The sequence below is a fragment of the Coloeus monedula genome (assembly GCF_965178545.1).
Source record: "Coloeus monedula genome assembly, chromosome: 39".
Lineage (NCBI taxonomy): Eukaryota > Metazoa > Chordata > Aves > Passeriformes > Corvidae > Coloeus > Coloeus monedula.
Genome location: NC_138819.1, coordinates 701,912 through 715,299, shown reverse-complemented (window position 1 = coordinate 715,299; position 13,388 = coordinate 701,912). Strand labels below are relative to the sequence as shown.

The 13,388-nt window shown below is 66.8% G+C and overlaps 2 protein-coding genes across 2 annotated transcripts; both read right to left on the bottom strand.

The window, feature by feature from the left end:
- Nucleotides 1–22: 22 nt before the first annotated feature.
- On the bottom strand, nt 23–2,180 carry UXT (ubiquitously expressed prefoldin like chaperone). Its single transcript, XM_082300295.1, has 6 exons — nt 2,094–2,180; nt 1,700–1,781; nt 1,205–1,269; nt 771–878; nt 243–306; nt 23–149 (listed from the first exon to the last, which is right to left on the bottom strand). Exons 1-6 carry the CDS (start codon nt 2,162–2,164, stop codon nt 96–98), a joined length of 444 nt encoding a protein of 147 aa, XP_082156421.1. The 5' UTR covers nt 2,165–2,180; the 3' UTR covers nt 23–95.
- Nucleotides 2,181–3,840: 1,660 nt separating this feature from the next.
- Nucleotides 3,841–11,708, bottom strand: LOC309584295 (uncharacterized protein). The gene is made up of 13 exons (XM_082300251.1): nt 11,246–11,708; nt 10,620–10,677; nt 9,912–9,994; nt 9,234–9,387; nt 8,588–8,677; nt 7,797–7,859; nt 7,211–7,353; nt 6,818–6,886; nt 6,278–6,380; nt 5,685–5,822; nt 5,532–5,595; nt 4,251–5,085; nt 3,841–4,162 (listed from the first exon to the last, which is right to left on the bottom strand). The coding sequence occupies exons 1-13, from the start codon at nt 11,428–11,430 to the stop codon at nt 4,087–4,089; spliced, it is 2,061 nt and encodes a 686-aa protein (XP_082156377.1). The 5' UTR covers nt 11,431–11,708; the 3' UTR covers nt 3,841–4,086.
- Between the last annotated feature and the right edge of the window lie 1,680 nt (nt 11,709–13,388).

Sequence of the window (13,388 nt, the reverse complement as noted above, 5' to 3'; positions counted from 1 at the left end):
TCGCACACACGGCACGCCGAGGTTAAAAAACTCCGCTTTACTCCAGCTTTACACACAGGTGAGGAGGGAAGGGCCGGCCCAGGTGTCCGAGGCCTTCAGGGGTCGGAGTTGGCGGGGGGGTCCTGCAGCCCCTGGAGCTCCCGCAGGCCCTGGGGGAGGGGCAGAGCGTTGGGGGAGGGGTTGCGGGAGGGGGTGGAGCCCGCAGGTGAAAGGGGCGTGGCCAGGGAAGGGGGCGGGGTTACCTCCAGCACCAGGCGGATGTGAGCGCGGATCTTGGCCCCGTCCCGCGTCAGGGAATCGCTGAGCCTGCGGGAGGGGCGGGGCTTCAGGAGGGGGGCGGGGCCTCTGCGGTGGGCGTGGCCACACCTTTTTTGGTCATCGGGCGGGGACGTGGCTTCCTTTTATGGTTGGGGCGTGGCCGGAAGGGGGCGTGGTTTGCCCACCTGGATCCTCCTGTGGCCACAGGTGAGGGCAAAAGGGGTGTGGCTTAAGTGGGTGTGGTCTGAAAGGGGAGGGGTTAGGGGCGTGGCACCTCCTCCCATCCTCAAACCCGCTGGGGCAGGGGCGTGGCATGGGGGCGTGGCATGGGGGCGTGGCATGGGGGCATGGCTCCTCGAAGCGATGTGGCTTTGATGGGCGTGGTCTTGGTAAATGGGTGTGGTCTGTGCGTGTGGGGGCGTGGCCAAGGGGGAATGACTGAGGGTGAGGGTGGGGTCAATGTCCAGGGTGTGGCCGGGGGCGTGGCCGGGGGCGTGGCCGGGGGCTCTCACCGCTGCAGGAGGGAGCTGCGGCGCTCCAGGTGCCGAAGGGCCTCGGGCAGCGTCAGCTCCGCGAAGAACCCGAAGCCCAGAGCCACGAACACGCGCCGGGGATCCGGGCTGGGGGCACGGGGGGACGAAAAAAGGGGGTTAGGGGGTGTCCCTGGGGGATTGATGGGGTGTGCTGGGGGTTGTGGAAGCCCAGGGGCATCGAATCTTGGGGATTTATGGGATCTGGGGGGACTATGGGATGTCAAAGGGAATATTGGGGGGGAGTTCTGAGTTATTTTGGAGAGTCCTAAGTGGGGTTTGGGGTCCCAAAGCATCCCAGACTGGTCCTGGGGGGTCTTGGGGTCACTCAGGTGGGGTTATGGGGTCCCTGTGGTGGTCAAGGAGTGGCTTTGGGGGGGTTGTCAGGAAGTTTTTGGGGTTCCAGCCCAACTCACACTTCAGCGCTGACAAAGAAGTTGCAGCCGAGATCCACCTGGGTGCGCAGGGGGGCGGCGGCGTCCTGGGGACCCCCAAACCCCCGATGTAACACAGAGACCCCCAAACACCCCCAGGGACCCCCAACCTCTGCCCCCACAGAGACCTCAAACACCCCTGGCACCCCCAAACCCCCCGATGTAACACAGAGACCCCCAAACACCCCCAGGGACCCCCAACCTCTGCCCCCACAGAGACCTCAAACACCCCTGGCACCCCCAAACCCCCCGATGTAACACAGAGACCCCCAAACACCTCTGAGGACCCCCAAATCCCCCCAGATCCCCCAGAGCCAACGCAAGGACCATCAAATAACCCCCCAAGCTCCCCAGAGACCCCCCCCAACGAGCCCCCCAGTGCCCCCCCAAACCCCCCAATTTCCTTCCAGGCCCCTCCCTGGCCACACCCCGGCCCCTCCCTGGCCACGCCCCGGCGGCCACGCCCCGCCCGCACACCTGGAGGCGGGAGAGGGCGGAGCGGAGCTGCAGCACCTGCGCCTGCTGCTCGAAGACGGCGTCGCGCTGCTCCTGCACGCGCCTGCAGGGGGCGATGGTGGGCGGGGGTCGGGCCAGGGGTCGCCGTTGGGGCGGGGCACCCGTGGGTGGGGCCCAAAGGGGCGTGGTCTGAGCTCGGGGGCGTGGTCACAGGGCTCGGTGGGCGTGGTTAGAGCGCGCGGGGCGGGGCTTACATGGGCGTGGCCCGAGCGTGCCCGGGCAGAGTTCGGGGGCGGGGTTCACTCGCGGGGGTGGAAGGGGCGTGGCCAGTGCGCGTGGGCGTGGCCAGAGCGCGGGAGTGGAGGCCTGGGCGTTGTGGGGGGTGGGGTTTGAGTCGCGATATGACGTCACCCACCGCAGGTCGCGCTGCAGGACGTCGCTGACGAACGCCTCGTAGCGCTGCACCTTCTCCGCCGCCGCCGCCATGCTGCCTCTGACGTCATCGCCGCGCGGCGGGGCGACGGGGGAGGTGCGACGGCGCTGCGTCATCGGCGCGCGACGCGGCGGTGCCTCGGTGTTGGGGCGCCCCCTGGCGGGCGGGAGGTCCACGGTTCCCCCTCCCCCTCCCCCCTTCCTCCCGGGGTTATTTATCGTGGTCGCATGTCGCGACATCCCCCCTCCCCCCGCCCGGTCCGCAGCGGCCTCGGATTCTCCAGGAGCTCAGCCCGGCCTCGAGAGGGCTCTCCTGGGTCCCTTTTGGGGGCCGTTCTCATACCTGGACCCAGTTTCGGGTGGGATTCGTTCGTTTTTTGGGTGGAACTCGTTCGTTTTTAGGTGGAACCGGTCCCTTTCTGGGGGATCCCAGAGTCATTTCCCAAACCAGACCCACGGGATTCCATCCGGAACGCTGGAATTCAGCCCAAAACTGGACCCAAGTGTCAGGACCGCCCCCCCCCCCCCCCCCCCCAAAAAAAAAGGGTCCCAGGAACACTCCAGAAACCAACCCAGGTGCGGACACCCCCCAAGGGCCCCGCCCCCGGCTCAGTGAGGGGGGCCCGCGCCCCCTACGCGACCTCCCCCACAACCCTGCGAGGGACCTATAGGGTCCATAGGGTCTACAGGATCTATAGAATCTATAGGGTCTATAGGGTATATAAGGTATATAGAGGCTATAGCGTCTATAGGTTCTATAAGACCTGTAGGATCTGTAGGGTCTACAGAGTCTATAGGATCTATAGGGTATATAGGGTCTATAAGATCTATAAGGTAGATGTAAGATCTATAAGGTAGATGGGGCTTACAGCATCTATAGGGTCTATAGGATCCATAGGGTCTATACGGTCTCTAGTATCTATAGGCCCTATACAGTATAGAAAGTCTATAAGATCTACAAGGTATATAGGGTTTATAGCATCTATAGGGTCTATAGGGTCTATAGGATCCATAAGGTCTACAAAATCTACAGCGCCCATAGGGTCTATAAGATCCATAGGACCTATAGGATCGCTAGGGTCTACAGGATCTATAGGGTATATAGGGTATATAGAATCTATAGGGTTGATAGGATCTATAAGGTCTATAGGGTCTATAGAACCTATAGGGTCTATAGTACCTATAGTGTCTACGGAATATATAGTGCCTATAGAATCTATAGGGTCTACAAGATCTATAGAGTCTATAGAATCTATAGGATCTATAGTTGCTACAGTATCTATAGAATATATAGGGTCTATAGCCTCTATAGGATCTATAGGGTCTATAGGGTCTCTACAACATACTCGTGTGTCCCCCCAGGTGTCACCACCGGCGTGGTCTCCTTCTCCCCCCTCCCCCAAAGGGCCACCCGCCATCCCACCCCCCCCCCCCAAATTTTGGGGTCCCCAGCAGTGACACAGCGGCAGCAGCTCAGGGACTTTTATTGCCCCCCCCAACAGCGGAGCGAAAGGGGCGGGGCCAAGCGGGGGGCGGGGCCAAGCGGGGGCGGGGCTTACACTGTCACGATAGATCACGACAACCCCAGCAGTGCGGGGGGGGGGGGGGGGGACACCTGGCGAGCACAGATGGAGGGGGGGACACCGGGGGAGGGTCTTGGGTTCCTGACCTCCCATCCCCCAGCTGGGTTTGGGGGGCACGGGTCCCCCCCCCCCCACGATGGATTTTGGGGGTCCTTGGCCCTCCTGGTGGAATTTGGGGGGTCCCGGGATGGGGTTTGGGGGTCCTGGGTGCCTGAGCAACCCCCCCAATGAAATTTGGGGGTCGCAGGGGCCCCTTCAGGTAAATCGGGGGGTGCCGCACACCGGGGACCCCTGGGCTGGATCTGGAGGGGGTGGCGGGTGCGGGCCCCCCCCCCGAATGGGTCTGAGGGGTCTGGGGGGGCCTCGGGGGGGGTTTGGGGTGGCGGCCCCCCCTCAGTCGGTGAAGAGGCTGGCGAAGCTCTGCCGCAGCGCCCGCAGGCTCTCGGGCGGGCCCTGCTCGGGCGCGGGGCTGGGGAATTGGGGGCGAGGGGGGGATCAAAGGGGGGCCCGGGGGGGCCGGGCCGCGCCCCCTCCCCCTCACAGCCCCCCCGACTTACCTGGGGGGAGGGGCTCCACCCGGTTTGGGGGCCAGGGCCGGTTTGGGGGCGAGGGGCGGGGCTTGGGGGCGGGGCTGGCGGGTGGTGGGCGGGGCCTGCGGGCCCGGGGGGCGGGGCACGGCGGCGGGGGGCGGGGCTTGGGGGCGGGGCTGGGGCACGGAGGGGGAGCGTGGGAGGCGGGGCTGGGGGGAGGTGGGCGGGGCTTGAGGGCGGGGCTGAGGGGAGGTGGGCGGGGCCTGGGGGCGGGGCTGTGGGGAAGTGGGCGGGGCTTGCGGGCGGGGCTGGGGGGAAGTGGGTGGGGCCGGTGGGCGGGGCTGTGCAGTGGGTGGGGCTTGTGGGCGGGGCTGTGGGGAAGTGGGCGGGGCTTGCGGGCGAGGCTGAGGGGAAGTGGGCGGGGCCTGTGGGCGGGGCTGTGCCGTGGGCTGGGCTTGAGGGCGTGGCTGTGCTGTGGGTGGGGTTTGAGGACGGGGCTGTGCAGTGGGCGGGGCTTGTGGGCGGGGCTGAGGGGAAGTGGGCGGGGCTTGAGGGCGGGGCTGTGCTGTGGGTGTGGCTTGAGGGCGTGGCTGCGCGGTGGGCGGGGTCTGTGGGCGGGGCTGCGGGGTGGGTGGGCGTGGCTGAGGCGCAGAAGCAGCCAGCGGTGGGCGGGGCTGTGTGGCGGTGGGCGGGGCTTGGGGCTGCGGGGAGGTGGGCGGGGTTTGGGGGCGGGGCTGAGCAGCGCTGGGCGGGGTTTGGGGGCGGGGCTGGGCGGGGCGCGGTGAGGCTCCACCCATTTGGGGGCGGGGCTGTCCCTGCGGCGCTGGGCGGGGCTGGGCGGGGCCGGACGGCGGCGGGGCCCCTGTGGGGGAAGAGAAACACCTGAGAGAGGTGGGGCTTGAGGCAGGTAAAGGTCCCCGTTTTGGGCAGAATCCCCCAAATTTGGGGGTGCCCCAGCACCGGGGGGAGCGGCAGATTTGGGGGGTCCCAGGCGGGGGATGGGGAGGGGGGAATTCCCCAGATGTTGGGTGTTCCCAGGTCCCCGCTTTGAGGAACCGCAGGATTTGGGAACATCCCCGAATTTGGGGGAGGGGGGCAGGGGTGGGGTCTCAGGAATTTTTTGGGGAAACACAAATTTTTGGAAGTCCCCTTTTAGGGTTTGTTGTGGAGGGGAGGGGGCTCTCTGTATTTTGGGGAGCTCCCACATTGACCCCGACCCCTTGAATTCTGGAGGCTCCCCTGGGTTTTGGGGCACCCTGAATTGGGGATGGGGGGGAGGCGGAGCCGCCACGTTGGGGGTTCGCTCACCCTGGGGTTGGGGTCGCTGCTGCGGGGGGGTCCCCGGCCGGGGGGACACCGACGTCGCCGACATCTGTGGGGACGCAAAAGGGGGGGCCTGAATTCAACACTTGAGGGGCTCAGGGTGGCCCTGGAGGGGGGCATGGGGGGAGGGGCCGTTACCTGTGGGCGTGGCCGAGCGGGGGAGGGGCTCCGTGGGCGGGGCAACTCCGCCCTCATCCGTGCCAGCACCAGCTCCACGATCCGGCCCCGATCCTCGGCCGCCCCCGGGCCCAGCAGTGGCAGCCACGAGCCCAGAACCTGTGGGGGGAGGGGGCAGGTGTGGGGAGCTCAGATGAGTTGGGGGGTTGGGCCAGGTGTGCAATGGACCCCAGGAATGGGGGGGGCCAGGTGCTCAGGAGAACGCCAAGGATGGGGGGTCCCAGGTGACTCGGGTGTGCCCCAGGTGTGCCCCAGGTGGCCGTGGGGATCAGCCAGGTGTGTGGGAGGGCTCCAGGTATCCAGGTGGGCGCCAGGAGTGAGGTGCTTGGGTGACTCGGGTGCCTCAGGTGTGCCCCAGGTGTGCCCCAGGTGTGCCCCAGGTGTGCCCCTGGTGCCCGGGATGGAGTCCCCCAGGTGTGCAGGTGCGCCCCAGGTGCCTCAGGTGTGCCCCAGGTGTGCTCCTCGTGCCCCAAATTTGCTCCAGGCGCCCCAGGTGCCCCAGGTGTGCCCCAGGTGTGCCCCAGGTACCCGGGGGGTCCCCAGGTGCGGGGTACCTGCACGATGTGCTCCTGCCCGTCGGGGCCCCGCAGCGCCTCAACCGCGCAGATGTCGACGCCCCCGAAGAGGCCGGCGCAGGCGTCCACCCAGCCCCGGTGCCTGGCGGGGGAGGGGGTGGACAGGGTGGGGCTCAGCACGGCCACACCCCCCCAGCTGGGCCACGCCCACCCCACAGCTCCACCCTGTCTCTGAAGCCACGCCCACACCCCAGCGCTTCAGTGCACAGGTGAGAACCCCGCCCTTGAAAGCCCCGCCCCTTCCCGGTGCCCCCGCCCCTTTTGAATAGCCCCGCCCCTTTTGAACAGCCCCGCCCCGCCCCCATCCCTTCCAAAGCCACACCCATTCCCGGTGGCCCCGCCCCTTTTGAACAGCCCCGCCCTGCCCCCACCACTTCCACAGCCCCGCCTCTTCCCGATGGCCCCGCCCCTTTTGAACAGCCCCGCCCTCACCCCACCCCTTCCACAGCCACGCCCCCCGACCCCCCGCCCACTCCACAAAGCCCCACCCCCCAGCTCTGGCCCCGCCCCCTCGCTCACCTGGGGCTGAGGGCGACCGGCTCCACCTGCGGCCCCTCCCCCGCAGCGTCCCCCGCCCCCAGGGACCACCTGGGGGGGGGGGGACAGAGGGACCGGGCCGTGTCCAGGGGGTCCCCAAACCCCCCGGGACTGCAAGCCCCGCCCACCAGGCCGTGGCCACGCCCTCACTCTGAGGCCACGCCCACCTCACCACCACCCACTGCCCTCCAGTCCCTCCCAGTCTCTCCCTGTCCCATCACACTCCCTCCCAGTACCCTCCAGTGGCTCCCAGTGCCTTCCCAGTCCTTCCCAGTACCCTCCAGTGGCTCGCAGTGCCTCCCAGTTCCTCCCAGTGCCCTCCCAGTCCTTCCCAGTCCCCTCCCAATCCCTCCCAGTGCCCTCCCAGTGCCTCACCGCAGGGCCCGGTACTCGTCCCCGATGCGCTGCACCCGCAGCCGCTGGGTTCCCGCGGGGCCCCCCCGCACCAGGGCCCCCGCCCGGGCCCCGCCCATGGCGGCCGCCACCGCCCCCAGCACCTGCGGCGTCCCCACGCGCACCTGGGGGGAGGGGACGGGTGAGAAACCCCGCCCACCCAGGGCCACGCCCACCCAGGGCCACGCCCACCCAGGGCCACGCCCATAGAGGCACACCCAAGGTCACACCCACGAGAGCCACACCCCAAAAGGCCACGCCCATAGAGACACACCCAAGGTCACACCCACCAGAGCCACGCCCAGAGAGTCACACCCCAAAAGGCCACGCCCACAGAACCACGCCCACCCAAAGCCACACCCCGCTGACCACACCCTTTGGGTCACGCCCACCCAGAGCCACGCCCCCCTTGGCCAGGCCCCAATGGGGCTCCTCCTATGGGCCACGCCCACCCCAAAATCCCCGCCCCACCCCATGGGTGTGGTCAGCACAGGCCACGCCCATGGAATGCCCCGCCCATCTGCAGGTTGGGGAAGGGGTGGGGCTTGGGGGAGGGGCGGGGTCTCACCTGTCCCACCCCGGCGGGGGCGGGGCTGAGCGTCACCGTCATGGGGAAGGTGGGGCCGGAGAGCTGGGGACACACCAGGGACACCAGTGACACACCAGGGACACCCCAGGGACACACCCAGGACACACCAGGGACACCCCAGTGACACCAGTGATGCACCAGTGACACCCCAGTGACACCAGTGACACACCAGGGACACCCCAGGGACACACCCAGGACACACCAGGGACACCAGTGACGCCAGTGACACACCAGGGACACCCCAGGGACACCCCAGTGACACCCCAGTGACACCCCAGTGATGCACCAGTGACACCAGTGACACACCAGGGACACCCCAGGGACACCCCAGTGACACCCCAGTGACACCCCAGTGACACCAGGGACGCACCAGGGACACCCCAGTGACACCCCAGGAACACCAGTGACGCACCAGTGACACCAGTGACACACCAGGGACACTCCAGGGACACCCCAGGGACACACCCGGGACACCCCAGTGACACCCCAGTGACACCAGGGACACACCCGGGACACCCCAGTGACACCCCAGTGACACCCCAGTGACACCAGGGACACCCCAGGGACACCCCAGGGACACCAGTGACGCACCAGTGACACCCCAGTGACACCAGGGACACCCCAGGGACACCAGTGACGCACCAGTGACACCCCAGTGACACCAGGGACACACCAGGGACACCAGTGGGACACACCAGTGACCTCCCAGTGACACCCCCCCCTTGCCCCAAGATGATCCCAGTCCCCTCCCAGTCCCTCCCAGTGCTCACCAGTCCCCGGGGCCGGTTGCAGAAGCGCTGCGGCACCAGCGGAAAGGCCTCGGGGCCCAGTTCCCGCTGCAGCCGAGCCAACTGGGCAAACTGGGAGCACCGGGAGTGTCAAGGGCCAGGCAACCACTCTGCCCAGTGCTCCCAGTGCTCCCCCACTATCCCTCCCACTGCCCCCCCAGTCCCTCTCAGCCTCCTCCAAGTCCCCTCCCAACCCCAGGTGCCTCCCAGTCCCCTCCCAGTCCCTCCCAGTGCCCCCCTGTCCCCTCCCAGTGCCCCCCAGTCCCTCCCAGTCCCCACCCTGTCCCCTCCCAGTCCCCACCCAGTCCCTCCCAGTTCCCACCCTGTCTCCTCCCAGTGCCCCCCAATCCCTCCCAGTGCCCTCTTAGTCCCTCCCAATCCCCCCCCAGTGCCATTCCCAGTCCCTCCCAGTCCCACCAGTCACCTTCCAGTGCCCCCCAGTCCCCCCCTGTCCCCTCCCAGGCCCACCAGTGCCCTCCCAGTCCCCACCTTGTCCCCTCCCAGTCCCACCAGTGCCCTCCCAGTAGCTCCTAGTCCCTCCCAGTGCCCCCCAGTCCCCTCCCAGTGCCCTCTTAGTCCCTCCCAATCCCCTCCCAGTGCTCCCCAGTCCCTCCCGTGCCGAACGCACCAGGCAGGGGGGGTGGGCGAAGCCGTACAAGGCGGGGAGGGGGTCGGTGCTGGGGACCCCCCCCAGGTGCAGCCCCACCAGGAGCTTCCGGGGGGCGTCCCCCGCCCCCCCCTCGGGGGCTTCCCGCACCAGGACGAAGTCGGGGCGCACCCGCCTGGGGGGAGGGGGAGGGGGGAAGGTCGGGGGGGAGGGGGTCCCCAAATCCCCAAAAAATCCACCCCAGAAATTCAATTTGACCCCCAAAATTTCGCTTTGTCCTCCCGCCCCCCCCAAATCTCGGGGTTAAAAATCCTCTGCCGCAGCCCAAAATCCAAATTGTGCCCCAAAATCCCACCCTGAACCCAGAGTTTCCCTCCTGAAGCCCCAAAATCCTCCCCATGCTCCCAAATCTCCCCTGGAGTCCCCCAAAGATCTCCTTAACCCCCCCCCCACATCTTCCTTTGAACCCCCAAATTACACTCAGAACCCCAAATTTCAGCCCCAAAAACGAGGGAGGGACACCCAGAACCCCAAATTTCAGCCCCAAAAACGAAGGGGGGACCCCAAATCCCAAATCTCACTCCGAAAATGAGGGGAGCAGCCCCAGAACCCCAAAGATTAACCCCAAAATTGAGGGGGGGACCCCAAATCTCAAATTTCAGCCCCAAAACTGGGGGGAAAGGGGACCCCAAATCCTACCTGGTGCCCCCCCGGGGGGTGTCGATGGTGACGCTGAGGGCACCGTGGGTGGAGGCCGCCAAGGAGAGCTCCGAGAACTGAGCCTGGGGGACCCCAAAATCCAGGGGGGAGGGGGGGAGACACCCCAAAACCTCCTTGGGCCCCCCAAAAACCTCCCTGGGATCCCTCAATCCCGCCCCAAACCTGTCTGGAGCCCCAAATCGGGTTGAGAAAAGAGATTTCAATTCAAAATTTGGGGGGTCCCAAAATCTCACATGGGGGGACCCTAAAATTTATGAGCCCCCCCCCCCCCCCAAATTCTGTCTTTTCCCTCTCAAAATTGGATCGAGGAATGGGGGGGGGGGGGGGGGGGGGCACCTGAAACTCAGAGGGGGAACCGAGGCCCCAAAACCTCCAGGGGACCCCAAAAATCTTGGAAGCGAGACAAGGAACGACTTCAGGGCACCCCAAAATTCCCCTCTCCCCCCCAGTATCTCTCAGGGGACCCCCAAATCCTCCCTGACCTTGAAACCCCAAACTGGGGGAGGAACGGGAGGTTCAGAGCACCCCAAAATTGAGGAGGAGCCCCCAAAATCCAGGGGATTCCCAGGAGCCCCCCCCCCCCCCCAAAGCTGCCTGAACCCCAAAACCGGCGTGATCCCAAAACCGGGGGATGGGGGGGGGTGTTCCAAAATTAGGGAAGGGGAAGGGGGGTCCCCCAAAACTCACCTGCTCCACGCGCAGCTCCACGTCCCCGTGCACGGATTTACCCTTGAAGGGTTTCACCCTGGGGGGGGGGCACCCCAAAAGTGGAGAGACCCCAAAATGCTCCCTCCCCCCCAAAAAAACCACTCCCCGGGTGTCCCCACAAATCTGAACCTACCCCCCCACCCACAAATCTGCCATCCCCCAAAATGTCTCCTCCCACAATGACCCCCCACTTAAGGTGACCCCCTCCCCAAAAGCTTCACCCCAAAACTGACCTGAGCACCCCCCCCCACCCAAACTGCCCCCTCCCCAGGAGCCGGGGGGAGAGGGGAGTCCCGGGGGGGGGTTCTCAAAGGAGATTTGGGGGTCCAGGTAAGGGGAGGGGAGAATTTGGGGTCCCCAGCAGGGGGGAGACAAGGGGGGTCCCCATGAGGGGGGAATTTGGGGGTCCTGTGGGGTGGAATTTGAGGGGGGGGTCCCCATCAGGGGGAATTGGGGGGGGCCTGGAGGGTGGAATTTGGGGGGTGGTCCCCACCATGGGGAACTGGGGGGGGTCCCCATCAGGGGGAATTGGGGGGGGGCTGGGGGATGGAATTTGGGGGGGGGGTCCCAATCAGGGGGAGTTTGGGGGGGGTCCCCATACGTACCAGTCGGTGCCGGGGGGGGCAATCACGAGCAGCAGCGGGGCCGTGGGGGGGGTCCGGAGGGGTCTCCCAGCCCCTCCCCCCCCAGGGGGGGTCCCCCCCACCCCCGGCCCCGCCCCGGGGGGGTCCCCGCCCATCCCCCCCGCCAGGAAATTCCCGTCCGAGAGGCGGCGCCGCAGGAATTCCATCCCCGCGCGTCCCCTATAGATGCACCCTATAGATGCCCCCTGAGGGGGTCCCGAGGCAGCTCCGGGGGTCTGGGGGGGCCCTGAGGGGTGGCTTTAGGGGCTGGGGGGGGCAGGGCTATAGGGGCTCATCCTATAGAGGGCAGGGCTGGGGGGCCCGGCAGGGCTCGGGGCTGTGGGGCTGAGCTATAGGGGGAGAAACCCCTATAGGAAGGGGTTTACAGGGGAGGGGGCCTGCGGGGGAGGAAGGGCTGTGGGAGGGGGTCCGGCTGCCCTAAAGGAAGGGGATCTATAGGGGAGGGGATCTATAGGGGAGGGGATCTATAGGGGAGGGATCGCGGGAAAAGCGGCTCTAGAGGGGCAGGGGGCCGGGCCCTATAGGGGATGGGGGAGGGTGCAGGGATGCACTATAGGGAAAGGGGATATAGGGGATGGGGCTATAGGGAAAGGGGATATAGGGGATGGGGCTATAGGGGATGGGGCTATAGGGGACGGGGGAGGCTGCGGGGATGAGCTATAGGGGAAGGGGCTATAGGGGATGGGGGAGGCTGCGGGGATGCGCTATAGGGGAAGGGGCTATAAGGGATGGGGCTATAGGGGAAGGGGATGGGCCCGCTCCCGGAGGGGCCCGGGGGGGGCGGGGGGGGCCCTGGGGGTCCCCTCTGGGCTGAGCCACCTGCGGGATGAGCCCCCCAAAATCCTCCCCGGGCGGCCCCGCCCCGCCCCGCCCCCGCGCGCGCTCACATCCGGCCACGCCCACCCCGGCCGGGCCACACCCCGCGAGGAATGGGCGTGGTTTCTCCGTGACGTCACGGACAGCCCCGCCCCTGGCTCTGCAGAAAGGGGCGGGGGCTGGAGGGGCGGGGTCGGTGACGTCATAGTGGGGGAAATGGTCCTTGATGGAAAATCCGGGGGTCTGGGAACACCCCTCCCCCCCATCCCCCACTCCCGGGCCCGCCCCTCCCCCACAGAGCTCCGGAGCCGTTTCAACGCCGCGGTTTATTGCAAAGGGCGAGGGGCGTGGTTATGCAAATCAGCAATGAGCCGGCGCGAAAGGCATCACGGGAGCGTCAATTTGCGGGGGATTTTCGGGGTTTCGGGCTCGGTGCGCGCGGAGCGCGGGAGGAGAGCGCGGAACGGAGCGGAGAGAAGAGCCCCGGGGGGCTCGGGAAGGGCCGGGGGGCGGCGCGGGGGCAGCGTGAGGTGCGTGCGGGGCGGGCGGGGCCGGGAGGTTGGGTGGGGCGGGTGCGGGTATCGCTTCTCGGCCTTTTGGCTAAGATCAAGTGTAGTATCTGTTCTTATCAGTTTAATATCTGATACGTCCTCGATGAGAGGACTTCATATTAAACGGATTTTTGGGCTCGGGAGTTGGACCCGGAGCTTGCTCCCTCCGCTCCGCGCATCGTGCCGGTATTGCAGTGCCTCCGGGAACGGTGCACCCCTGGCGGGGACATCCAATGGTCAAAGACAGAGCTGAGACAGGCACTCATTGATCGTGCTTCTATCGCCATATCAGCCCCGCTGCTGCTGGCTCTCGCTGCTCCCACCCCGGTGCTCGCTCTCCCCGCTCCGCGCATCGTCCCGCTATTGCGGTGCCTCCGGGAGCGCTGCACCCCTCACGGGGGACATCCCATGGTCAAAAACAGAGCTGGAACAAGGATTGGTTAATTGTGGTTCTGTATCGCGATATCAACTCGCTGCTGCTGGCTCTCGCTGTTCTTGCCCCGGTGCTCGCTTTGCCTGCTCCGCGCATCGTGCCGGTATTGCAGTGCCTCCGGGAACGGTGCACCCCTCACGGGGGACATCCCATGGTCAAAGACAGAGCTGAGACAGGCACTCATTGATCGTGCTTCTATCGCGATATCAGCCCCGCTGCTGCTGGCCCCCGCTGTTCCCACCCCGGTGCTCGCTCTCCCCGCCCCGCGCATCGTCCCGCTGTTGCGGCGCCTCCAGGAACGGTG

What these genes read in the sequence shown, in the direction of transcription:
- UXT (XM_082300295.1), bottom strand. Translation starts at nt 2,164, where the DNA reads ATGGCGGCGGCGGCGGAGAAGGTGCAGCGCTACGAGGCGTTCGTCAGC. An exon ending in TTCTTTGTCAGCGCTGAAGT is followed by an intron (nt 879 to 1,204) that starts GTGAGTTGGGCT and finishes CCGTGCCCCCAG; the next exon opens with CCCGGATCCCCGGCGCGTGT. An exon ending in ACATCCGCCTGGTGCTGGAG is followed by an intron (nt 150 to 242) that starts GTAACCCCGCCC and finishes CCCCTCCCCCAG; the next exon opens with GGCCTGCGGGAGCTCCAGGG.
- LOC309584295 (XM_082300251.1), bottom strand. Translation starts at nt 11,430, where the DNA reads ATGGAATTCCTGCGGCGCCGCCTCTCGGACGGGAATTTCCTGGCGGGG. An exon ending in ACCCCCCGGGGGGGCACCAG is followed by an intron (nt 9,388 to 9,911) that starts GTAGGATTTGGG and finishes CCCTCCCCCCAG; the next exon opens with GCGGGTGCGCCCCGACTTCG. An exon ending in TCGCCCACCCCCCCTGCCTG is followed by an intron (nt 8,678 to 9,233) that starts GTGCGTTCGGCA and finishes CGGTGCTCCCAG; the next exon opens with TTTGCCCAGTTGGCTCGGCT.